The sequence below is a fragment of the Oenanthe melanoleuca genome, chromosome 5 (assembly GCF_029582105.1).
Source record: "Oenanthe melanoleuca isolate GR-GAL-2019-014 chromosome 5, OMel1.0, whole genome shotgun sequence".
In the NCBI taxonomy this organism is placed as follows: Eukaryota; Metazoa; Chordata; class Aves; order Passeriformes; family Muscicapidae; genus Oenanthe; species Oenanthe melanoleuca.
The window spans coordinates 23,860,243-23,885,578 of NC_079339.1; the positions used below are offsets into that span (position 1 = coordinate 23,860,243).

Below are 25,336 nucleotides of genomic sequence, written 5' to 3' on the forward strand. Positions count from 1 at the left end.
GGCAGCACTGACTGTTTTACACAAGCATGTTTGAGCTTTCATAAAATGCCAGGTCCTGGAACAAGGAGATTGCAGGAGAATCCTGGCTTTATCCCAGTCCAAATCCTGTTTTGCTGCCTGTACATGTGGAGAGAAGCATGATGTCCCACTGGGAGTGCTCAAAACCCAAACCCAATTAGAAAGAACACAATGTGTATTTTAGGGAAAAAAATGAAAATCTCTTGGCTTTTAGGCCAGCCTCCTGATTTTTCAGGGTGGGGCTCACACTTTTTTCACAGCAGGGCTGCCCACACTCCCAGAGAAGCCAGGGGGCAAGCTGTGCCCCATGCATGAGAGCAGCTGGGCAGCTGTATCTCTGGCAGACAGGAGACCTCTGGCTCTTGCACACCTCAGCCAGATCATGCCTGGCAGCCCTCAGTCCCAACACCAGTGCCAGGCCTGGAAACCAAGGCCACTGCACTCGTGTCATGGTGATGGGGGGAAGGTGTGCAGTGGAGCCTCTAGGAGAACTCCATGAGCTGTCACGGCAGCTGAGGAGTGGGTGAGAAATTGGCTCTCTGGCTGTGGTTGTCCCCTTCAATCTGAGCTGATATAAACGGGGTTATAGAGACATGCATTCCCTGCAGTTTACCCTGCCCTTGCTCACACCTGTAGTCCCCAGTAAGAGGGGGCAGACCTGGGCACTCCTCTAGCTCCAGTTACCAGTCCCAACTTCAGAGTGGAAGTCTTCACTAGCTTCTTCCAAGGAAGCAAATTCCCCTGGTGATTGGTTGGCCAGCTCTGCATTTTAGAAGCACAAGTGCTCACCAGAGCTTTGAGTAAGGAAATACAGAGCCTTGGGTGAGAGAACTTTGGGGCTGTGGGAGCAAGCTTGCTCCTTTCAGGTGAGCAGTAGCAGCAGATGAGACAGATTCTTTGGGCTTGCTTTGACCAAAAGAGGCTGAGAAAGGGCTGGAACACCACATGCACAAGGAATTGCCCTGTATTTGGTGGGAGTTGGGATCTCTGCTTTTATTGGAAGAATGGGCTTTCTCTGTAATTCACCAAGTTTGTTCAGCTTTCTCAAGAGAAACCTGAAACAGCCACAATATGCCCAGGGCTTTGTACTTCTCTGAAGAGCCCAAAAGCAGAAACAGTGGGTCTGAGAGGCTGGTATGTCTGCCCTGGAGACAGACAGAGCCCTGGAGGGGAATGGAGAAGGCAGTATGAGCCCAAAGGATTGCAGGGAGAAGGACGAAGAGATATGGGAAACATGCCTTCCCTCCCTCCCTCCCCTCGCTGCAGAGTGTCCTGGCGTCCCAACACAAACATTCCAGGCTTGCTAACCAAACCCAGCTGCCTCGTTGCTGTCATGGGCTGCAAACCAGCACCTCACCAAGCAGTGCCCATCCAGGAGGCTGGGGGAGCCTGCTTTTCTCTTCTTGTCCCCCTGTTCCAGTGCTCCTGACTTCCCTTCCTACCCACCCTGCCCTACCCACAGAGGGTCAAATTTAGCTTCTCTTACCTGTTTGCATTTTCTAAGGTCTCCACTTTTTTCCAGAGTTCATTGTTTTCTGTTGTGTATGTCTCTACCCTATGGAAATAAAATCCATAACCAGTTAGTCACGAAGGCCAGAGAGATGCACTCCTTGCTTTTCATGGGATATGGAGGCTCAGTGGCTTCATCCATCATCTGAAATCAAATGTTACTTGGCCCACCTGATTGCAGCCAGCCCCAAAGGAGCAGGGATGAGACTGCCCGTGGACAGTTATATGTGACAGTTTCCAGTTCAGGGTCTTCTGAAGGTTGGGAGAGACAGGAGGACCTGGTTACAGGTAGGCCAAGTCGGGACAGACCCAAAGTTATGCAGGCATTTTCATCACTTCCAAACCCCCCCTAAGGAGCGTGAAAAAGGAGGAGAGGGACAAAGTCAAACCTCTCTCTAAGAACCTGCCCTGGGCACTGCGCCCTGGCTGTGAAATTCAGGCCGTTCTGTGCAAACGCTGGGCCAGCTCCAACTGCAAGCACTTGAGGGCAGCAGAGAACCTACAGGCTCCTTCCCACAGCTTCTGACAGAAAGTTGTTGGGCTGCAGCTGGGATAAGGGAAGGGGAGTGCCTCCAGGTCGGGAAAAAGGCAAGCCAGAATCACGGCCTGATCCTGCTGGAGGTTTGCAGCACAGCTTTTGAACCAGGCGTTCCGTGCAAAAACTGGGCTTCCAGCTAAAGTGTCAAACTGAATGGGGAAGGGCCCAAGTAGAGGTTTTGACAAACCAGTTTTTAGTAAGCCAAGTTGACCAAAGACATGTTATATTAAAAAAAAAAAAAAAAATCACTGAATGCTGCTTTTGGTTCACATTTAAACCTGGCATTGTTTGAAAGCCATCTGTCATAGCAATGCTTTAGCGTAACAAACTGCTGAGTACATACAGGCACCACAGCCACATCTGGGGAGGAGGCCCCAGCACCAAACGCCCTGGACCTGTCCTTTGAGCGAGGTCAGCCAACTCCCCAGCCCTGGCTTGAAGATCCCCATGTGGGACACTAGCTGGAGGTGATGTGCTCTAATGCCCGGACATACCCATGCACACTGAGGTGCCCTGAATCATCTGCTTTCATTGAGCATTTCTGTGCAACTAGAGAAGATAAGTAGCATCAGGGAGAAGAGTTAATTAAAGTTGGGTTTGGGGGTTGTTTTTTTCCATTTGCTGATCTCAGATGGTGTTAGTAACTGGGAAGAAGATGGCAATTATACAGAAACATGAATTTGTGTCTGGATTCCAGCATTCTTATTTGCCTGGGAATGCACGTTAGGGGTTGCTAGTACAGGAGTTATTTTCTACCCAGTCAGTTCATGTGACAGCACCTTAGGTTTATGCCTGCCATATATAGGAGAAAAACAAGGTTGCAAGGAGAAAAACAAAGCTAATGCAGAGAGTGGAAGTGGGGAGAGTGGGGAATAACTGTAATGCAAGGTTTTTCTTGCTGTTGTGTGCTTGTGTGTCCACGTTCATGGGAAGGGAGGGGGACAAAGCCATTATCAGTGCCCTCAGACAGCTTGCCAGTTATGAGACAGACAAAATAGAAGCAATTTCTAGTGAGGAAACCCAAAACCCCACCTCGCTGGCAGCCCAAATGGCCTATGTTTTGCAGGGGACCAGCCAAATGAAGCAGTTGGAAACACAAAACTTCTTGACCAATCTTTAACCCGCAAGATTTCTAGGAGGGAGGAGAATAGGGGCAGGATCCCAAACCAAACTCCTGGGCAGCCAGCCTTGAAGCAATTCAGAGACAAAACACTAGAAATGGGGCCTGTGCATGGACAGGATTCCCTTTTTCAAAGTAAGACTGAGAAGAAGAAACTTACTTTTTCTCCAGACATTCCACATACTCTTTCTTCTTCCTGCGGCTTTCCTGAGCAGAGATCTGTGAAGGGAGCAGAGGGGAGTCAGTATCACAAGCTTCTGAACATTTCTTTGTGGTGATGCATCTTGTCTGTTTACTGCACACACAGCATCCTTAAGGCAAATGGGGATTTGTCTTCCAGTCTGCCATTCCTGCTGATCTCTAGGCCAAAACTGGGGGAGATGGATGCTGTAGGTATGCAGCCTTTCTTGGCTTGTAGCATTCATTATATTATGCCCCTCACTGCTGAGAGCATCTTTAGGGTTACGTTCCACTCCTCTGACTCACATGGGTATGTGCTGTGGCCATTCGGGCTGATTCTGCCCCAGGCCACTTCTGAGTCATTGGGTGATTAGTTCAGTCCCATCATTTCTCCCACAGGATGCTTTCGAATCCCAGCCTAAAGTCTCACAGCCTCTGCCTGGCTAGTGAACACTGCATCACCCATCCTGCACCATGCAATGGCTTTGGTTTCTCTGTCGTTGCAACAAGGCCTGACCAGTCCAGTTTGTCTGATCTGTGGACCCTATCCCATGCCACACGCTCCCAGGAGCTGGGCTGGAAGTCACACTTCCCAGATATGGCTGTATGCAGAGCATGCAAGCAGAGATGCCCCTTTGGCACCATTTTTGTGGGTTGGGAGTTTCGTGCTAGTGTACCAAAGGCATGATCCCACCTTTTCTGAGCTGCAGTGCAATTGAGGAGCTGAGGATAACTATAGGACTGCTCAGCTGAGGCTGCTCTGGAATCATGGGAACTGCATGATTATATTTTTTGCAGTCACCTTGTTCTTGATTTTCCTCCTGACCCTCTTCAGTGCTTTCTCCTCTGCTTTGGTGAGGGGCAGCTTAGTAGGAATGGGGTAACCCTCTGCAATCAAGGTGCGCTTCTCCTCTTCAGTCAAGAGCAGAGGACCAGAGGTTCCTTGTAACTTCTGAAACACACAGAGAGCATCCATCAGTGTCAGCAAGGAGTTCTACTCCTTGAAAGTGATCCTCCTTAAAGCCGTGCAGAGCAGCCAGAGGCTGTACACATCAGAATAGAATACACTGCTGCCCACTGAAACCAAACACATGCAGGGCAGTGTTTTTTCCTACTCTCAGCCTGATTCTGGGGGCACAGCTCAGCAACTCCTTTCCTCTTTTACTTGGGAAGGCGTTTATTTCTTCATAGTGAGGCTGGCTACACACTTGCACTGAAGGACCCTGCCAACAAACTTCTGGGCAACAGTTAAAATGGTCTGGTTATGGGAGTTCTCAGTAATTCCTCTCTCTCATTAGCCTTCTCAGAAGGTCCTCTTAGTGCATAGGCCACTTCCCTAAGTATGGATGAAAGACAGCATCTGCTAAAAACAAGGTAGCTGCTGGTAGATATGCAAGATTCACTGTGCCTCTACTCACTCCTGTGAGCATTTCTTGTCCCCAAAACCTTGTGCTAAGACATCACATAGCCTTAACAGAGCATTTCAGCTTGGAGACCTTAGCAAGGGCAGGAATCTCCACATAAGCCTTGGAAATCCTACAAACCCCTCTAAGCAGCAAGGAGCCCTGTGTCCCAGCCCTGATGCCTCCTTACATGTGGTGCTGTGAGGAGAGGTGAGGAGGAGATGGCAGTAGAAGAACGAGCAGCAGGCCGGGCTGGGCTGGAGGGAGGCAGGGACCGAGGGCTCTGAGATCCATCACTGTCACTGCCATGGCTGCTGGGTGGAGTTGGAGGCATCTGCACCAGGTCATCTACTGAGGAATAAGGAGATCAAGTCAATAGCTCTCATGTCAGCCTGTTGGTACAGGCATAGGGCCCTGCCATAACACAGGGCTGAAAGGAGAGGGTGATAAGTTTCACAAAATGGGGTAAGTCCGAGAAAAAGGCTTGACTGAGCACTGCCCAAGACAAAGGTTAGACTGACCTCAAATGTACTAAACTAGGAACTGCAGAGAAGCTGGCAGAGCTTTGCCAAGGAACTGAAGGTATTTACAAAGCAATAAGGTACTCCAGTGTCAACCAAAATGCGTTAAAAAGCCTGTGATGTTTTGCTCCATAGCCTGTTCACAAGTACAGGAAGCTCTGTGAGAGCAAAGCTCTTCCAAAAGCACTGCAGGGCTCTCACACTTGCCAGCACATTTGATCCAGTGGGGCTATGGTCACTCAGTTGGTTTCCAAGCACTTGAAAACTGTCCCCACTTTGTACTGGAGAGCCCTAGGGGCCTTAATAGAGGTGGGAATATGCCTAAAGAATGTCTCTCTGCAGCAGTGGGAGTTCCCATAGTGCTTTCATTTGTGCATCGGCAGATTTTCAGATGCTTGGGTTTCTTTCAAATTAAACTGGATCCTGAATTTCCTGACTTTCAGATGGTTATTTTTGGATAGCTCTACAGTCTCTCTGAGGATTTTAAAGGCACTCTTGCATATTTCCAACTCTGAAGTAGCTTGTTTTGCCTGGGAGTCCCTGTCTGAACAATTTTGTATGTGCCTTCTGATGCAGACACTGGTCTGAATTAGAACAGTGAAATGCCCACTCCTCAATTGCGCTCTGCCCCAGTGCTACTTTATGTACACAGCTCTGCCTTTAGGTGTTGTCTTTCTGCTCTGTATAACAATCTATAGCTGAGTAATACACTTGACCAGGAAATTCTATCTTCTTACCTGTAGGTACATTTAGAAACTGGTTCACCTCTTTGGGTTCAGCTTTGATCACAGGTGCTGGAGCCATTTCTATAGGAATCTGTGGAAGAGAAGCAGAAAGAGCTCTTGGCCACAGCTGCCTACCCTGCCTGGAAGGCTCCCACTAGTTCTGTTCATATCCACTGCTTCCCTGCTGTCTGTCCTGCCCCATTGCACAGCTCTGCCCCAAAGTAGCCTCTCACCATAGAGGAAACCAAGAGTTCAAACATAAGCCCCTGAAGTCTCAGCTGCTGGGCACACAGAGTGCAAACATATCTACAGGGGAAGTGGCACTGGCAGACGTATGTGCTGCCAAGCAATGCACTAAGCTGAGTACCTCCAAAAGGGAGATGACTTTTATTCTTGGCAATTCTTCCTTTGATAGACCCAAGCAGTGTAATTTAAACCAACCCCTATGTTACCATGGGAAGTCCCTCTTTGATTTGCCTTCATTATAAATGGGAGTATAGAGGTTGTACAGAAACAGATCAACACTGCTGTCCTGTTCATGTGATTTTCACCAGGACCACTGGGCAACTGTTTCCAGTTGGAGGGGACTGAGAGTAGATTTACTCCCATGTGCATTATGCTGCCCCTCAACCTCCTGGCTTGCCAGCCCCCAGCCCACCATAGGGTGGAGTTTTTACACTAAACAGACACATTGCAAACTCCTCCAGACTGTAAACACAGCTGAGAGAGCACCATGGTATGGCTGTTGAACATACACAGCAGAGATTGGAGGGCACAGCAAGTTCAAGCTGTGTAAATAATAGAGGAAGTTTATGCACAGTTTTGGCTGGAAGAACTCATTTGTTTTGGATGGTTGTTTAAATGGGAAGATGTTCAATATGAGTGAAAAAAGGAAGTGAACCCCAGAGATGCTTTACTGTTATCTACTGAGCTGCTACAAGATAGGCAAGGTCTGTGTGAGACTAGTTAGGCCTTCTCATCCAACACAGCTGGACTCAAGGCCAGCTGAACTAAGCCCTCAACTTACACCCACATACCAGTGGCATAACTGAACCTCCTTCAGACAAACAGACTTCTTAAGAACCTAGATATGACCAAAAGAGTTGGCCCCTTGTTACACAGAAATAAAAAATCCTGCTGCTTCACAGGAAAAAGCAAGGACCTGGAGTGGAACCAACATTTCCAGTGAGCAGCTAAAAAGAGTGAGATGGCATGTGACAAGACCAAAGCCATGAATAAGAGAGTGGCAGAGTAGGGGCCTATATGCAAGAATAGTGAGGTCACTGGCATCACATTCACACTGTTCTCTGAAAAATGAAAATAAGCCAAGAATGGCTACAGAAATACTGGCATATTGGAGGGGACAGATCTCCAGTAGATGCAAGCTTAAAGCTTTTGGCTTTTGTACCAAGGAAACATGCTTATATTTAACCAAGACTGTGCTGCCATTTCAAGAGGAGAATGACAAATAATGCAGTATCTGGGCTTTGTAACACCTTCTCCTGTCCGTTCAGTAGCTAAATCACCTTGCAGGACCCTGCAGTCACATGGCTGGGTCTGCATCACCAGGGGTGCTCTGTGTGAGAACCTGGGTTCCCAACAGATCTTAGATGGGCTCACCTCCTCAGGGAGTGGCAGTCTCTGCAGAGGGTTGAGGTTCAGCACTGGTATGGAGCTGGCAGGTAGTTGGGACTCAGGCAGGTCTAGAGGCAGGTTCTGTTCCTGTTTCACCATGATGGAGCAGAGCTTGGGCCCCAGTGACCACACTCCATTCTCCAGCTCTGAAACATGCACAACATGAGAGTCAAACTCCAGCAAGAGCAGGGCAAAGAAAAAAAAAAAAAGCCATGCAGACAGCTTCCTCTGACTGAGGAGGCTGCCTTTCCAAGTTTAGCACTGTCACCACATAAGCATGTGCAGGCCCACAACACAAAGTACAAAAGGGAATGAGCCCCCAGTGTGTACTCCCTAGTGTGTGGGGAGCAGACAGGACAGAGATAGGGGAATTGTGTCTCTGCTGTGCTCTGGCTGTACAGCCCAAGCTCTGGAGGACAGCTGCAGGGTTTCTTCCCCCAGTAATGTCTAGGTCTCATCCTCTGGAGCTTATTTATATTTACAGCCCAGTGAGAGGAGGATGCTGAGCTGTTGCTCCTTAGGCAGCATGGCCAGCATCACAGGGCAGCCAGGTGTGTTACCAAGAATAGCACCATCTCTGTGCTGGAGAGCTGATGAGAGAGCAAGCATGATGGCAGTGAAAGGCTGACAGCGCTGCTTTGGCCTCCTGATGATGTGTCAAGTGCCAGGGCTTTGCTGCATGACAGAAGAGGAAGGTCCATTTCTGTGGAAGGAAGCCCACAGCAGCATCTGCTTGTGAGGCTGCTTCCACAGCTGTTCCCCTCAGTCTCGCCTCTGAGACTCTCTTCTCTACCCTGGGCTGCTCAGGGTACTGCTGTCTATAGCTGTACCCTGCTGCCATTGTGGGCAGGAACAAAAAGCAGCAGTGAGGGAAAGGGAATGTCTGAAGAGAACTGAATGGAGCTGTGAGGGCAGGCGCCCCTCACCTCCTGCATGCTCTCTCCCATGCACATCTGTGGTCCAAGCCTGGCTTGCCACTGGAAATAGAGATCCCAGATAAACTGCAGATCAGATGGGAAAAGGACTGCTAGGCAGGAGAGCTGCCCGGGTTCTGCTCTAAAGTTTTGGTCTTTGCTCTTCAAATACTTCAGCCTGCCAAAAGGCTACTCCTAGCTGGCCTGCAGCCTGCACCCTCCTTCCTAATCCTCATCCCTTCTCTTTCCCTTTTTATCTAACTAGCAAAAATACATTTGGCTTGACATAGGACAGATTATTGCTAAGCGTGTCACCAGAGAGAGCTCCAGTTGCCTGCACATGGCCACAGTCTGACTCACTCTCTAACCTCTCTGCATGCAGCACTCTCTGTCAGGCTCGGAGATGTTGCCTATCTGTCTGCTGCTTAGAGCAGTTCTGCAGTGCGGCCTCAGCCCAGAAGACGTCCTGGCAAGAGGAGAGAGGGAGAAAGGTCTTTCTCTGACCCAGAAAAGCCTACATGAAGAAGAGTACAAAGAAGCAGCTATTCACGTGGGAGGTATCATCTGATAAAACTTAAAGGTACGTTAACATTGTCTACTCAGCCTCTGTTGTCTTCAGGAGAGGCCAGTGCAGAATCCTGCCTCTGGCCTTTGCTTGGACAGAGTGGTGTTAAAGCCCAGACAAGAATTACATATGGTAACACAGTGTTAGCCTTGCCAATGGAATATGTTGTTTTCCTGTGTTTGGTCTAGCACCTCTTATTTCTGCCTAGACAGGTCTCTCTAGCAGATGTTCATTTCTTCCATCTGCCTCTGCGACTGGACATCTTCAAGCACAGACACAGCTCCTGTGGCTGCTGTGTGTGTCTCAGCTGAGTGTGCTGCTCAGTGCTGCTGGATTGCTTTCTAAAGCTTCCCACAATGCAGCAGGGCTAATGTCATCAGGCAGCATCTCAGGCAGGGGTGCACAGTACAGCTGAGACAACGCAGAGCCTACTGAGAAGACACAGAATGGATTGTGCTTTCTCTGTCCTGCTTAGGACACCAAACCCACAGCTGGTAATGAAGTCCTAGTTACCCTGGTATGCAGACAAATCCCTTCTGATGGAAGGAGGCAAGGTGTCACAAAGCCACAAGTGTTTGTGCCCAGAGAATTTGGACTGACTTCTGCCTTTCACAGAAATGAGGGACCTTTAGAGATCTTTCAGTGTATCCCACTGCTCTAGGCAAGTTCAACAAAATCTGTGAGGCCTAATAGATGATTCACTTGAACCCTTCGAAAAGTGCTGAAGAGTTCCCAGCTTCCCCCATTTAAACTCTTCTATGGTTTTCCTACATCTGGCATGGGAACATTTTGCCTACTGACTGCTCTGAAGTTCCTTACTGTCATTTGAAGCCTTTTACTCCTCATCCTTTCTGTTCCAAAGACCTGAATTTCTCTTTTTCTCAGATGTGTGGGGTATCCTCTGTATGTGTGGGCTGCTGCTGAGCAAGTAACCAGACAAGGGAGAGCAGACCACCAAGGGCTCTCCCCAGTCAGACTCGATTCAGTGAGAAGCAGCCCCCAGTGCTGTTAGTCCAGACAGGCCAAGGAGCAGACACCCAAATAAGTATGTGCTGTCCTCCCATTTCCTGTCTACATTCTGACCCTGCTTTCTTTCCCACCCTCGGAGATTCATCTGGGGAGTGATTGGGTTACAGAATCAGAGACAAATAAGCCATCATAGGGTCAATGAGGGACTGAGGAGTAGGTATGTCGTGTGGACACGTCTAGGTTCTGCTGCCTGAAAGGATGTTTCAGAGGTAATGTATCACCGCAGATTTCACTTCATGTTGGTGGGTGAGGCATGCCAATACACTCATCCTCTGCTCTAAATACTCTGTACCTATTGGGAAGAAATACAGGTGAGAGATCCCTGTAGCTACCCAGGGCTCAGGAGGTTAGGCAAAAAGCAGTGAGAAGCAGAACCTGTAAAGGAAGGCAGGCACTAACATGAGGCTGGTCCAGTGCCTGCTGTTCTGCACAACCCTGGCTCCCCCTGCTCCTGGCATGAAATCATACCCTGAAAAACTCAGGGCTGGTACTAAGAAATGAAGCAGCCAGTCCATATGCACAAGCCATCTGGAAAGCAGACTCCACTGATAAGCAGGGTCACAATGCACCCAATGGCTTGCCCTAGCTGACCTGTGTTAGTGGGAACCATGTGGGAAGGGGCAGGATTTGGAAGAGTTTTGGAGGTCTGAAGAAAAGCTGGGAGAAAGCTGATAAAAAGCAAGCCTCAGCCAGCTCCAAGCCTAGACAGAGCAGGGGCATTCCTGAGGAGCTCTGCAGACTGAGCAGAGGTTGCTTAATGTTAAAGAAAAACCATTTCTGGGTAATTAATTGGAACTGAATGTTTAAAAGGACTGAGACTGGATGGAGCTGTGCCAAAAGGACTGCACAGTGTTGCAAATACTGGACCTGACTCAGGGTTTCACTAGAATATGACTCATATGCAATTATAAGCCAAAAAGCCCTGGAAAGATGAGCTGAATTATCTAGCTGCAGGACTGAGTGCATGGATACTCCTATACCTGCCATCGTAATGCTAGGCCTTATTCTCTTACAAAACTGATCTGCACTCTCAGAGAGCAAGTGCCAGGCCCATCTCAAACTCTCCTGGGTTATGCACTCTACACCCTGTGCTGGCCTCTGCCCGAGGATCAGTGTCACACTCTGTTCAAGAGTCATGGTCCTGCCTTCGAGATATGACAGCTGAAGGAAGGGCATGTGCAGACACAGTGGAGAGAAGGAGAAGTGGTGCTAAGTGTCTCAGAGAGGGGTCCTTGAGAAAGCTTCATGCAGGCAGTCTTAATTTCATTGCTTTCTACAAATGCATTCTTTTGGCTTCTCTCATTCTCAAGTCTTATCTCCTCCTATTCATTTTCAAGGGCAAAACAAAGTTGTGTTTATTTGTTCACGCAGAGCTGTTTGGCCTGCCATAAACCTCTCTCCCAGCATCTCTCTGAGATGCCCCTAAGGAATGTGGCAGATGGTTGTGTGTTTTCAAGGACCAAAGAGGTAGCAGAGGTCAGCCTTCTCTCCTTCTGCCTTGGTGTTTGTACCAGAAAGCTGGGATCATTCCTAGTCATGAGAGGGAAGCCTCTGTCCTAGGGCTCACTGTTGCTCAAAGGAATAACTGTCTTCTGTGTATACTGAGCCTGTGCCACTGCTTTTTCAGGCAGCTTGGTGTCCATCAGCTGTTGGGACACCCACACAATCCCACAAATTACAGGACTCTCTGCAAGGACAGCTCTAAAAATACTCAGCCATCATAAATTATCCTGAAATGAATTGTTTTAAAAATAAGTTTTAAAATGACTGTTCCTCTCTGTCTCCTGCTAAAAGATCTGCTGGTAAAGAAGCCACTTAACTTTCCACATGTACCAGCACTGGTTGCAGCCAGAGACTCATGCTTCCTATGTGCAAGCCAAAACCTCGCTGCCTGATGCCAAAACGGAGCTGGATCTAGGGCATCCACACCCAAGTTTGCAGGGTCCTAAAAAGACATTGCTGATTGCTTGCCAGAAGCTGGCAGCACACTAAGCCACAGCCAATTATTATCCTCGTAAATAACAGTAAGCCCAGCAAAGGAGTAATGAGACTATCAGAGCACAAATGGAAGGGAAAAATGTGGGCTGTATTTGACAACAGCAAATCAAATTCTTCCCCAGATTAGCCATGTGCAAGTCCAAGAACAGCCAGTTTGTCCCATTACATGAAAGCCAGCCAGAGCCACTGCTAACAGATGTGCCCAAAGTTGTGTAGTGTGCACAGCTGATGCTCACCGTTAGCATTATCTTCAGTTTTGACAGGCACAAGGGGGCTCTGGGGAGCAGAGTCTCCACTGAGGGAATAGCTGTGCTCTGCCTGGATGCCTGGAGTGGGTGGATCCAGGTCCATGTCCAGCAGAGGGTTCTTCTCAGCCAGCACTGGGTCATCGAAGAAACTGCTGAAGAGGTCATTGGAGAAATCCTCCATGTTGTCAGAGAGGTGATCCAGGTTCTCTGAGAAATGCTGAGGAAAGACAAAGGGAGAAAGAGCATTAGTGTCAACTCCAAGAGGGGTCTGAGGGCCTTCCTCTGCACTGAGAGTCAAACCTCAGCATCACCCCTTTTTTCATGGCAAAAAACCTAAAGTTCCTATTCTTTGCCTGCATCCATCTGACAAGAACACCTTGATTTAAGATAGAAAGGGATGTGGTGTTGTACATCACTGCATGTTTATCTATGCCACAAACATGCATGAAACTTTTCTACATTATCTTATCTCCCCTTTCTTCTGTAAGTATCTATCTATGTCTTCCAAACATCATCTCACTGTGACAACAAAATGAATAGAGAACAAGGAAAGAGATTCTTGTGATGATAAAATAGAAGTGTGGCAGAAAGTTATGGTTTTCAGCACCTGTCCTTAGTGACAGACACTTTTTCATGTTCTCTGCCAGCAGCAATAGGCACATTGATGCCCCAGAGAACATCAACCCAGCTGCTGATTTCTATCAGAGAAAAAAGATCAGTTGGATCAACATAACAGGAAGGCCCCCTGTTGTATTTAATTTCCTTTGGGATTTAACAGCCCCTCTGTGGACCATATGAGGCTGTACTTCAGCCAGATAATGCCTGTGAAATTCAGCTCCTCGATGAAGTTTAAACACTACAGATGGGCTGTTAACAACAAACAATCATTCCACTAATCATTCCAGTAACAGTCAGTAAATCTGGCCAGTGCTGCTGCAGAGCTGAGCTCCTGATGCTACAGGGAACCTGCTTCCTTTGAGGCATATCCTCCTATTCAGAAGTCAAATCACTAACTTTTCCATTTGCTACAACAAAGCATTGGTTGGGCAGGGAGAAAAATTATGGCTGCCAAACACCAGCTGAAAAATTATCCCATTTGTTGGCAGATTGAGGCTTCTGGCTCAGGGAGAGGAAAGAAAAGACAGATAGATTCAAGTGACTATATTACACAGACAGAACTGTGTAACTTAAATGAACTGGAGAGAGCTCAGCAGAGTCAGACTAGGTCTGTTCCCCCCACCCCCTGCCTGGAAAAGCATCTTGGTGGGCAGAAAGGCATTGAAAGCAGTATACTGAAATACCAAAAGCAACAGGGTATGAATGAGAGTGGGAGAGACCACGTAGGTCCTAGAGTAGAGACATGAATGCCAATGAATTCCAGTGTGAGAGCTCAGCTCAGGAGAGAGCCTGGCTTCTAGGGAAGCATGGGGTGTGTGCAGTCCTTTCTTTCCCCAGTGCCAGGACTGAGGCAGGAAGTGGCCAGAGGACCCCGGATGCCGGAGCCTGTGGGTTCCTGCTCCTACCGGAAGGTATATTTGTTTTACCTGAGCACAGTACCACTCTGTCAACATTCCACTGGCTGTCAGAGCTTTGGGGTGAGGCTGGGGACCAAAGCAGGCTCTAGATGAACAGACCCACACTTCCCACCAAGTGGGGGAGGGAGATGGTAAGCAGCAGCAATCTCCAACATGTCAGTGCCTTTCACCCTCCAATATCATCCTTCAGCTGCTCAATTTAAAACCACAGTGCTTACAGAGCATGCTGGAAGTGGGGGTGGACTCCCTGCCACCTGCATTCTGCCTGACACAAAATTTCTCTCCATTCACTTCATTCCCACTTGTCCTCTGGCTGCCTGGAGTGACAGCCCAACACACAACCATCCAAAGCTTCCCTGGAGACCAGACATTGCATGTGTAGGGTAGAGAAGGCACACTCATACTAAATCCTAGTGTTGAGGCCCTCCCTGTGATGTCTGGGCTAAAGTTTTCTCCACTTGTTCCCACAGCAGAAGCAGAGTTGGTGCAGTAGTTTGGTAAAATCTACCCAGCCATTTCCAAGTTGCTTAGGAGCATTTTTGTGCTCGAATCAAATAACTGAAAACACCTACCATCTGTGGGGAGTGTAACTTCAGAGGGAGCTGAGTCAGCAGATGGAACTGGGTTAGATAGTTATCTAAAAAGCACTGGAAAACCAGGTTTTGTCCTATCCTACAGCACAGAAGGATAAAGAGTTTCGAGTCCTGAGCATTAACCCCAGAGAGTGCCTGCTCATGTAACAGCTGTTCTTTGTCTTGTGTTCTCCAAACAACACAAGCAAACACAGGATGTGAACACGATAGCTTTATGGTAAGGGCAAGAACCACAGAAAAGTGAAGGGATTGCGAGTGCTGGCTGCTACACAGTAGAGCTGGGCTCAAATCATATTTAGTGTTGTGACCATCAACTAGAACCACTGTTAGCCATGGAAGAGAAGCAGAGCTGGACAGACAGCTGTGGGGAGAGCTGTCTGTGATACTGCCACGTGCTCCCAGTTTCTTTCACAACTTTACATTACATTTACGTGCATTAACAAAGGCAGAGGTGGGATTGAAGAGAGTCAAGAAAATGCATTCATGCAGTAGTTACACAGATTATCTTTTAGTGGCATCCCACCCACATTTAGAACAATGATCCCTTGGTCAATAAACAATCTCTCCATTGTTGGACAAACCTACCAAGAGGGAAGAAGCAGAGATGCCTCTGGCTTTATTCCGAAACTAAAATAAATCACCCTAGCAGATGCTGAGGGGTGAGAGATGAGTAATGAGTGCAAGGGACTGAGTATCAGAGCCTTAACACAGGCACCAACATTGGCAGGAGTAATTTCAGGTCTCTGATTCTTTTAGACACCACACAGCAGACTTGCTGCTGGAAGACCTTGCTGTTTGGAAATAAGGATGAAGGCAACACTGTTCTCCCAGAGGTGCAGGAGTTCAGGTGCCCAGGAGATCATTCTCTCCCAAGAGACAGAGGCCTACTGCACAGTAAGGAAAAATATGGGTGATGAGTGGAGAATGAAACTTGCACACCTGCCTGGGAACATAGAAATGTCCAGAAGCCTTTCTGGGCTTCTGGATCTTATCCTACAGAGCAACTAAATACTGGCAAAACCTTCTCATCAAAGCAGCCTGTGTCAGCTCTCACCACTCACACATACACCAGATCAACATCTCCAAACACAGAAGGTAGAGAGAAGGGAGCTAGCCCATGGGATTGGCCATAACTATGATTATTATCAAAGGGGGCACCAAGGATCCAACATCCTCAAAGAGGAAGTGCACCTAGAGCTGACACAAAGCTGGAGATTGTTGTTTTACTCAAAGAAGGTGGCAACAGGCAGAGGAAAACATAAGAAGGAAGGGTAAAACATACAAAAATAATAGCATGGTTTTGTAGCTGGCTAGTTCCCACAATGGAAACTATGGGACCAAGAGAAAGCTGTCACCACATCCCAGGAGGATGGGACTCTTGGGTTGACTATCTTCTCCTGAATGGTTAATTTTAGACTTCTAATTTGTATAAGACAGCTATGCAGGCAACACCATGGTAAGAAAGAATGTCCTCTTGTCAAGATCCAACTGTGATGGACAGAGTGAGGAGCAACCCAGAGTTTATTTTGGCTAGATGCCATCACAACCACTACTAATTAGTTTAGATTGAGCCTGTTAACACAGAATATGCAAATTTTGTCCTACCCAGCCTTATTTTGGGAGCTGCACTTATGTGGCAAAACTCAGAGAAAGCTTCAGCCATACTTTTCCTTTGCATGTGTGAGAGAAGCTTCAGAGAACTAGGATATGGTGACTCAGGACTGTGTACATCATAGCAGCACATGGCAGAGTCAGTGCTCCAAATTTTTAAGCAAAGAAGAAAAGCAGGTTTATCACCTGACCAAATGGACAGCAGCTTTATCCTTGCTGGAATGGAAGGTGCTGGGTGGTCACTAACCCTCTGTTCCCACCCAGGCTGGGGCCAGTACAGCTAAAGGTCTTCATGTGCTGCCACAAAATGACACGACTAGGCTGGGCTTTGGGGAGACTTTTGCCAACACAATGACAATGAAGGTCTCAGCAGACCAGGGAAGGTCCAAAAAAGTCTCCACAGAACTTGGGTGTGAATGAAGGTGGGATGGACAGAGATACACAAGCACAGCAGCCTCATCCTCTCACAGCTTCTTCAAGACCAAAAGTCCTTGAATATGCCTTCCAACCAGGCAACTCTGTTGAGATTCTCCTTTAAGATATTTCAAGTAGCTTTCACACAGATGGGTCAGGCTTTAGCAAGAGGGACCAGTCAACTGGGAAACTTGACCCTTACCATCCTGGCCTAGAGGGAGTGGGTGTGCAGTGTACTGAGGGAGAACAGTTTCCAGATGGGATACAAAGCTCAGAGCACAGTCTCATTTTGCATTATTCGCCCCTGTTATCTTCCCCTCCCTTTCACACCCTCCTTCCTTCTCCTTCTAAGTATGCTCCAAAGCCAAGAAATAGCACGAGATGTGTTCCCAAAGCTGTATTACCAGTGAGCGGTCAGGGAGGGGGCAGCCAAGGGACAGAAACGCAATGGCGAGGATGTGCTGGATTTCCTGATCCAAGCCTGATTTCTGGCTGCCCGTCCTCCTCAGACTCTAGGAGGACAGGGAGGCAGCACCCAAAGAGGAAGAGCCAGTGTGTACAGACATGGGGAGGCAACAACCGTTGCATTTCTAGGCCCTACAGAGAGCCTAAACCTGTTCTGGTGCCACAGTAGAATCTGCTCAGGCTGAGGCCACCTCAGCCATGCGGAGAGAGTGAGAATCTGTCAGCTCCTGGCTTCTTTTCCCTCCCACTCCTGGTGATCGACATAGGCACTGACTCTTCCAAACATATTTCCACCACATGTTTTCATCCTGACCTCATGCTTAGGGTTGTCTAAATAGCACACTGTATGTGCGTGCGTGCACTTCTCATTCAAACACCCTTCCCTGCTGTACAACAGTTATCTTGGGAGCTAGTGTAAGGCATCTAGATATCCAAATGCAAGCTCTACACATACCCCCACCCAGAGCTGGTGTTAGAACTCTGGAGGCCCCAAGAAGAGACTGAGGCATTAAGCCTTCTCCCCTGCCTGGTTGCACATGCCTTAAGGTAGCATTCTTGTAGCCCAGTGGCACCATGCATGGCTGAGGAGGTGATGACTTCCTCCCCCTGGATCCACTTCTCTGTACTCATCCTGGCTGCATCTGTCCCTCCTTTTCCCTTTCATGCCTCCTTTCTTTGACTGTGACTTTCCCCTTCCCACCTCCAGCTGAGTTGTTTGGACACAGTCTTCCTTCAGGATCAGCCTGGTTCTCACAGCCTTTCTCGTCCCACCACAATGGTCTTACTCCAAAGAGAAGGCAGCGAGGGGCTAAATCCAGCTGGGCGGCAGCCCAGACCCAGGAGACGAAAGGCCTTTGCAGGTTGGAGGTTCTGCTCGTGCTGGCAAGCAGTGAAGATGGGGAGGGAATTCTTCTGAGTTTTCTCTTTTCTTTTTGAAAATTTTTTCCTCTTTGCTTGCCAAGATAAATCTCCTGTCCCAGCTGTGACATCTGCATTTCCCTTCTCTGCTTTCACTTAGGAATGAAGCCCCCTGCACTCCAGCTGCACAGCCGAGGTTTTCTTTACATTCCAGGAAAGAAGAGCCCATACACTCCAGACAGTCCTTCTGCTCTCTTTAAAATGCAGAGAATTTCTAGACCTTATGAAAGTAAAGTTCTCAACAGTGTTAATAAGATTCAGGCAGGATGGACAGATGCTGTGTACACTTCACACAGCCAGTCAGTGCATGCGGCACCCCAAGGGGCACAAGTGATCATCCAGCCACTCCTTGGCTGCCAACCCTCCATCCTGAACCCATACTGCTCTTGTACCTTATCACAGGTCCCTGCTGCCCCACGCCTGGTCTGCCCAGGCTCCTGGTGTGCCTGAACAGCTTCTCACTGACCTGCTACCCCCTTGCCTTGCTGCTTCTTTGTGTGCCAAAGCACCAAAGGCCAAAGCACCTGTGAACACCCCTGTCACTCCCCTCCAGCAGCAGGACAGCATCCTGACCAGCAGCAGCCCTCCTTCCCAGGCACTGCATCGATGCCCAAGTCACCTGTGACTACTTTCAGCATCACAACCTTGGCATGCATGGTGGACCAAACACTCCAGACACCCCAGGATGACAGGGTTTGACTGAACCTGATCTGGAGCTAGGCCCAAAATTCACTGCTATCTGTAGAATTGCAAAATCACAGGCGGGAGAAGACCTCTGAGATTGAGTCTAAGCTTATGACTGAGCACCATGTCAACTAGAACATGGCACCAAATGCCACAGCCAGTCTTTCCTTAAACACCACCAGGGATGATGACTCCACTACCTCTCCGGGCAGTCCATTCCAATGTCTAATCACCCTTTTTCTGAAGAAATTCCTGCTAATGTTCAACCTAAACTTTCAGTTTAAGACTACATCCTCTCATCCTGTCTCTAGTTGCCTGGGAGAAGAAGCCGACCCCCGCCAGGCTACAACCTCCTTTCAGGTACTTGTCGAGAGCGATAAGCTCTCCCCTGAGCCTCCTCTTGTCCCTGCAAGGCTCAGGCACAACTCGCTGTGGAAACCTCCTTCCACCGCGCATCCGTGCCAAGGGCCTGGATTTACAATTTCCAGCGCTAGGCGCCACAGGAGCTAGGAGGGACCGTCGGCGGCCCAAGGCACAGCCGGGGGAGGGCGGCGGCGGGCGCGGCGCCCGGGCCGGGCGAGCCGCGGCCGAGGAGCCGCAGCCCCTCAGGGCGGGCGCGCGCGGGCTGCCCGGCCGCGCGCACGGCGGCGGCTTAACGGTCGCCGCGGCGCGCTTCCAGCGGCCCGCAGCCGCGGCCGCCCATTGGCCGGCGCCGCCGGGAGGTGGCCAATGGGAGGCGGCTGCCAGCGGCGCGGCGCGGCGCGGCGCGCGGGAGGAGTGCAGGGTTAGGACGGAGCGGCGCGGGCCGGGCCCGCTCAGCCCGGGGACGCCGCCGCAGCCCCGCCGGCACACACGGCTCCCGCGGCCTGCCCAAACCTCCCCGCGGTTTCACCCCCTCCTGCCCTACAAACCCCCGGCCATCAGCTGACGGAGTGGGTGATGTTAAAAAGCATGTGGACAACACGGACCGCATGGAAATTCCGTGGCCGAGACTGCAGCCGTGTAATATCCATCTCAGAGTTCAAAAGCCTGCAGTTCATTGGAGAGAATCTTCGGAGGCACCAGGCGCAAGGGGAGGGGGCAAGTTAAGTCTTTAATTTAAATGATTCTTCCCCTGAAAGAATAAAAAGAAGCGAGTAAAAAGTATGTGGAAAGTTGAATGTTGCTAGCCTGTGACTGGGTTCCCCGGGGGCCCCAACTCAGGACTCAGTGCTGCTAAAGTCGTGGACTTTGGTGTCTCCACACCTGGCACTAGCGTGTTCAGCACAAATGGCATTAGCAGCCGGCACACAGCACCACGGGCAGTGGGGATGTGGGAGAGGCTGGAAGTGCCCTGCAAGGGGAATGACTGTGGAACAGCACAGAACCTAGGCTGAGGTGATTCACAACACAAGTGGCATTGCAGCATGGCCACAGCAGTGTGGCCATTGGCGTGCTGTCCCACCATCTGTGGATGCCAGCTTCAGAGCAGATATGCATGTGCTAGGGAGGAGGGGGGAAATGGCAGCTTCCCCTTGGGCAAAACAGGCTTCACTGGCCTGGAGTGGAAAGCAGCTACAGTACATGCTTTGCCTATGGCATGAGACTAGCTGAATCTGCAGAGATAGGAGCACCTCTCCTCCCAGCAGTGGGCACCCTGGAGGATAAAAAGGAATGCCTCTGCTTTTCAGCATGCTTTTGCTGTGTGTATGCTACATATGCAGCGAATGTCCCAAATTTCCTTTGGCTTACAACTGCCTTGCAGCTGATTCTGATAAAAAAAAAATTAGAGCGGGACTTAAACCATACGCAGAACTGGACACAGCTCTCTCAGGATGAAACATTTGGATCGGCTGCTCTTAACCCTCATTTGGCAGAAGATTTGGGGCAAATTTCTAGGAGTTTGTGAAAGGTAAATAAAAAGCTTGTCCTGCTAGGTTTTTTTTTGAGCTTGGAGAACTGAAGACACCTGCTTGCTACAAAACAAAGCCGCCCTTATTTCTAAGCCATTGTGGTGGCAGCTGGGCTGTGTTCAAACAGAGATGCGTAGGAGCTGTTCTCCATGGGAATGCAGGTATCCCTGGGCAAGCTGGCAGGGGTCTCTTCCTCTTCGCTCCTTCCCAAGCCAAGGTCAGGCTTCAGGCAGAGACTTCACACGAGCAGTAGCCCTTAGAGAGAGAAGCAGTATTGTCATCTCCGTCCCCAGATCTCAGCTGTCTTGGCTGAATTGGTGCTTTGCCTGTTTGTGTGAACATGGTAGCCTCAGCTGTGTTTGCAGCAGGCTCCCAGTGACACCCTAACTCCACACCATGATGGGGCTTTCAGCTGCTGTAACATCTGGGGTGGGAGCACATGTGAACTTTGTGTCCTTGTGTGTGAAAATATAATCTATCATTTTTGGGAAGCCCTATCTGCTATGTTAACCTGATCCACCTCCGCCCAGGTGTGCCCTTGCAGAGCCCATCCACCCTTCCTCAATCCTCACAGAGACACAACAGCCAGAACACAACTGGGTGTCCATAGCATGTCTGCACACCTGAGGGATGCTTCCCTAGCCCAGCCCTGCAAATCTAGAGGTGAACCTACCCTGGAAAAGCCTACATGGGTTTAATTGTGTGTGGATGTCTGCCTGGGCAGATACTTAAGAGAAAAATTCTGCTTAACGGTGAGGGATGCACGATGTGGCAGCAGGCAGGCAAATGAAAGAAAATACTGGTTTATTCTGTGTGACTCTCTATGAAGTATACTGCCATGCTGATGTGAAACCATGTCACACAATCACCAAAAGACATGAAATGAAGCATGAACATTCAATACAATTAAAAATAAATTAGAGAGGTGCAACTGCTCAAGCCGTTCACCAGTCAGTGGGATGGGAATGCTTATTCAATAACCAAAATAAATTGGAATAAATGCCACTCCACCATTTCTTCTATCTTTTTTTGGAAGCTTCTGGCCCTGGCCAGTAAGGAGTTGAAGCTTCCAGAGTTGGCAGATCTCTGCTCTTACACAGCCGTCAGCCCCATGACATTATGGGCCTTTTTTTCTGCATCTTGCAAGAAAGCAACAAGAAAGACACACTGGGAGATAGAGGAAATCTGCTCTGGGAGATAACCAGAGAAGGAGGAAAGATCTGAATTATCTTTACAATCATCTTCATTTGTCTCATTGAAACTGTTTCTCTTTAGTGCTCAGAGAGCAAAATCAGAGATAATTCACATTTTGTCCCCTGGCAGGTCCCTGGAGACCCATAAAGAAAAGCAGGCCTTGAAAGAGGAAGAGCTGTACTCTGTTCAAGTCCAAAAGCTGAGGCATGCAGCTAATACCAAACATTACTGGTGGCTTTCATTCCTTGGGCCTGTGTAAAGAGCACTTAACAGAGCAACTAAGTTTGGGCCAGCTGGTTTGTGACTCCAGGATGTGAGGGATTTTCATATAAAATCTTGAGAGCAAGAGCTGGGACTCTCTTCAGTGACCAGGCTGGGCAAGAGTTGGGTTTTGCAACAGCAGAATGAACAGGGTCCTGCACCAGGACAGTTTTCAAAGCAATTCAACTTGGAATGCAGATTTCTGACCGTCTGCCAATTTCTCAGTGGAAAATCTGTGCCCTAAGCAGCAGATAGGAAATTAAACTTCAGCCCCAATGCTGAGGGTACCATTTTCACCTCAGCAGTGGAGCTGCATAAAGAGAGAAGTCCTTCCTAGGCCAAAAAGAGCAGTAGCATCTCTCAGACCATTCATTGGTCACTACTGGGGCAGCCTGCATTAACACCATCCTGGGGTAGAATGAAGATACGATGTCGGTGAACCAGGGATAAAAGCCCTGAATTTCCAAAGATAAGGATGGATTGGATGTCTGACTGGTCAGAGATCAGGCAATCACTTCAACCATGGGATGAAAATCACAGCTGAAGGAGAAAAGGAAGCCTATGAAAACCCTTTCCCAATGCCTGGGTCTCCAGCTATCCCTTCTTCAAGCCAGACTTCTCCACAACAAGGCCCAGCAGCCAAGGACCCTGTAGCTGGTGAAAAGAAGTTGAAATGTGGAGATGCATGGTATCATGTACTCAAGTAATGTCAGAAGCTTCTCAGAAGAAAAGATCCCATGTTCCTCTGAAGCCAGGAAACCTATTACGCCCTGAACTCCTGCTGTGAAAGCTCCTGGGTCTGAGATCAAGCAGACATCTGCACCCCAGCATTGGAGTGATCTCTGAAGAAGCTGGTGGGTTTGGGAATCCATTTTCTGGACAACCCTGGACAAAGGAGGTGATGGATAGCCTCATGGGTTTTAGGGCTTAGAGGAACCACTCTGGTAATCAAATGTGGTTCCTTACAGAGCTGAGTGCCTCCTGCTTCAAATTCATCATCTGCAACTGTGCTCTGTTTAAAGGCTCCAGATACATCCAGACCTTTAAAAAAAAACCAAAAAAAAAGCAACTAACTGTTGTAGAAGAGAAATACAGTTACCAAACAAACGAGTCACTGCAAAGATGGACTCTCTAGCTTAAGCCTCCAAAATGTTTTCTCAGGCTTTTTGCTCTTAGATTAACAAGTCCTTACTGCCGTAGATTTTCCTGAAAAAAATAAATCCAAGCCACCTTTTCACCTGTGGATTGTGGTATGGCATGGCCACCTTGCCAGGCTGTTCTGCAGGCAGGGAGAACTTGAGGAGTTATCTAGTGATGGCAGGTTGGAGTCATGTAACTCCATGTTAGCAGCATATTCAAAGATTAAATGATCTTTCTGTGTAATTAATTGCTTTTATTATTATTTGATTAAGTTAAACAGATTTTAACATAATCAAGTTACAGGTGGAAGTGAGTAATTCTTCTGGCAAAAGAAGTTACAGGCCTGCCACCCAGCTACAAAGCCAGTGCTGTAAAGCAATAATGAAGACTGTGTGAGCCTTAGAAAATCAAGACAAAATCTACAGTGGTTTGGACATTCTTTCAGACAGGGCCTTATTTTGCAGATATATAACTCGGGATGAGAAGCAACCTTTTAGTATTCATCGTGGTTTTATGTGCAAGAAAAGAAAAAAACATCAGTGAGATCTTCCCTTTTTGTCCCTTAACCTTGAGGCTAAGTGAATTTTCCCAAGTATGGTGTTCTTGATATAAAGGAAACCTTTTGCAAGTGCCCAATATGTGTTCCAGCACAGATCCAGTCCCCTGCTCCTGCCTGGATCCTCATAGCATCAGGCCTTCTCATGCCAACCTCTTCCCTCATGCCTCTGCTGCCTGACACCCCCCCACTTCACTCCTCCTTTGCCTTCCTCCTGTCTTTCTCCGAAAGGGTGCACACATCTGGCTTGCCTTTATTGTGTGATAAATCTCACCCTGCATCTTGGGTTTATTTTCTGAAAGTTTTGAATGGTGTCTTGGAAATGCTGTTGGACAATAGGAGCTCTTTGAACCCAGGCCAGCTGGACGGGACTCCTTGCATTGCAGCTGACATGCAGGCTTTGGCGGTCTTTCTCAACTCTTTCCTCTCTTTTCCTTACAATATTTGAGTTGTCCTCAAACTTTATTTTTGGAGTGGGCAGTGCATTTCTGAATCTTTTCATCATTATATTATTATTAATTATGGTCATGACTATTTCTCTTTCTGCTGGCACTCTTGGGTGGATCTCTTTCACTTAATATCTTGGGTACGACTACCTTGGCCACAACCCACTCAAGCAGTGACTCAGAATCCCTGGCCTGTTCCCAGGAGAGATGCAAGAGTTTTGCCAATTGGTTTAAAAAGAGGCAATCATTTTCCAGAGCTACTCTCTCACTCAACAGAGCTGAGCTGGGTGGAAAAGCTCAGCTCTGTGGTTCCAGGGAGTCCATCCCTGGTGGACAGGCTGTCCCTGGGTTATTATGAAAGCAAAGCCCTTCTCCCTTCATAAGCAAACAGGACGACTTCTGAACCAGGCAGTAGGATTCTCCACTGAAAATAATTTTGTTCCCTGGGGGTCACTGCACTCAATTTCCCCATTCCAAGCCCCTGGAAGAAATAAAGCTAAGGAAGGCATGTGGGCAGGATGAGGCATTGTTAGGGAGGGAGTACTGGATGCTCAGGTCGAACTGTTGCCCAATGTATCATCACACAGCTACCCACATCTTGAGTCAGAGTGGAGAATGGCGTAATCTGAAGCAGCCCCTCATACTGCTGGGTTTGAGGTTTGCTTGCAGCAGTGGTTCATGGTACAGAAATCCCATCTTTATCCTCAGAGCGTCTCAGATTTTCCCAACCATGCAGGAGGGTGGGAATTGCTCCGATTCTAAAAGCAGAAGGGGACCTACGGCTCAACTGTTTGCCCCTCTACATATTGAGTTTAGGTAGTGAAGAAGGCTGTTTTGTTCCTGTGTGGCTCCTGTGACTTAAAGACTTTCAAACAGCATGCTCTTATGGAGGCAGATATACAAATCTTCATTTCATGTGGTAGGAAGGACACAAGAAGAAAAAAGATGGCTGGTCTTGGTGAGGCATAGCAGTCTCCCACAGAACATGGTGGGAACCTGAGTGAACCCTTCTGACTAGACGGCACTGCCTCCTGCAAATGGCACTGAGTGATGGAGGGAAGGGGATGACAGGCCTTCCACTACCAAGTTTGGGTACTTGGCAACTTCAGACCAGATCCTTTCCAGCCTCCCTTCCTATGTGTTGGGAAGCCCACCTGCTTCACAGGGCAGTCAAGAGCCCTGGTATTCTCTGGTGCTGGTATTTGTAATGAAGAGATTCTGAGA

The 25,336-nt window shown here is 48.6% G+C and overlaps 1 protein-coding gene across 3 annotated transcripts in view; it reads right to left on the reverse strand.

The window, feature by feature from the left end:
• The window catches only part of CREB3L1 (cAMP responsive element binding protein 3 like 1), a 44,937-nt gene that overhangs the window by 8,393 nt on the left and 11,208 nt on the right, over positions 1-25,336 (reverse strand). For 2 of the 3 annotated variants that reach the window (XM_056493450.1, XM_056493448.1), the window contains exons 2-8: positions 12,392-12,620; positions 7,635-7,795; positions 6,027-6,105; positions 4,959-5,119; positions 4,168-4,317; positions 3,346-3,404; positions 1,505-1,573 (exon numbers count right to left, since the gene is read on the reverse strand). In XM_056493450.1, coding sequence (XP_056349425.1) covers positions 1,505-1,573; positions 3,346-3,404; positions 4,168-4,317; positions 4,959-5,119; positions 6,027-6,105; positions 7,635-7,795; positions 12,392-12,620 — 908 coding nt within the window. The remainder of the gene's footprint in view (positions 1-1,504; positions 1,574-3,345; positions 3,405-4,167; positions 4,318-4,958; positions 5,120-6,026; positions 6,106-7,634; positions 7,796-12,391; positions 12,621-25,336) is intronic. The other variant, XM_056493449.1, reaches the window with a different exon arrangement.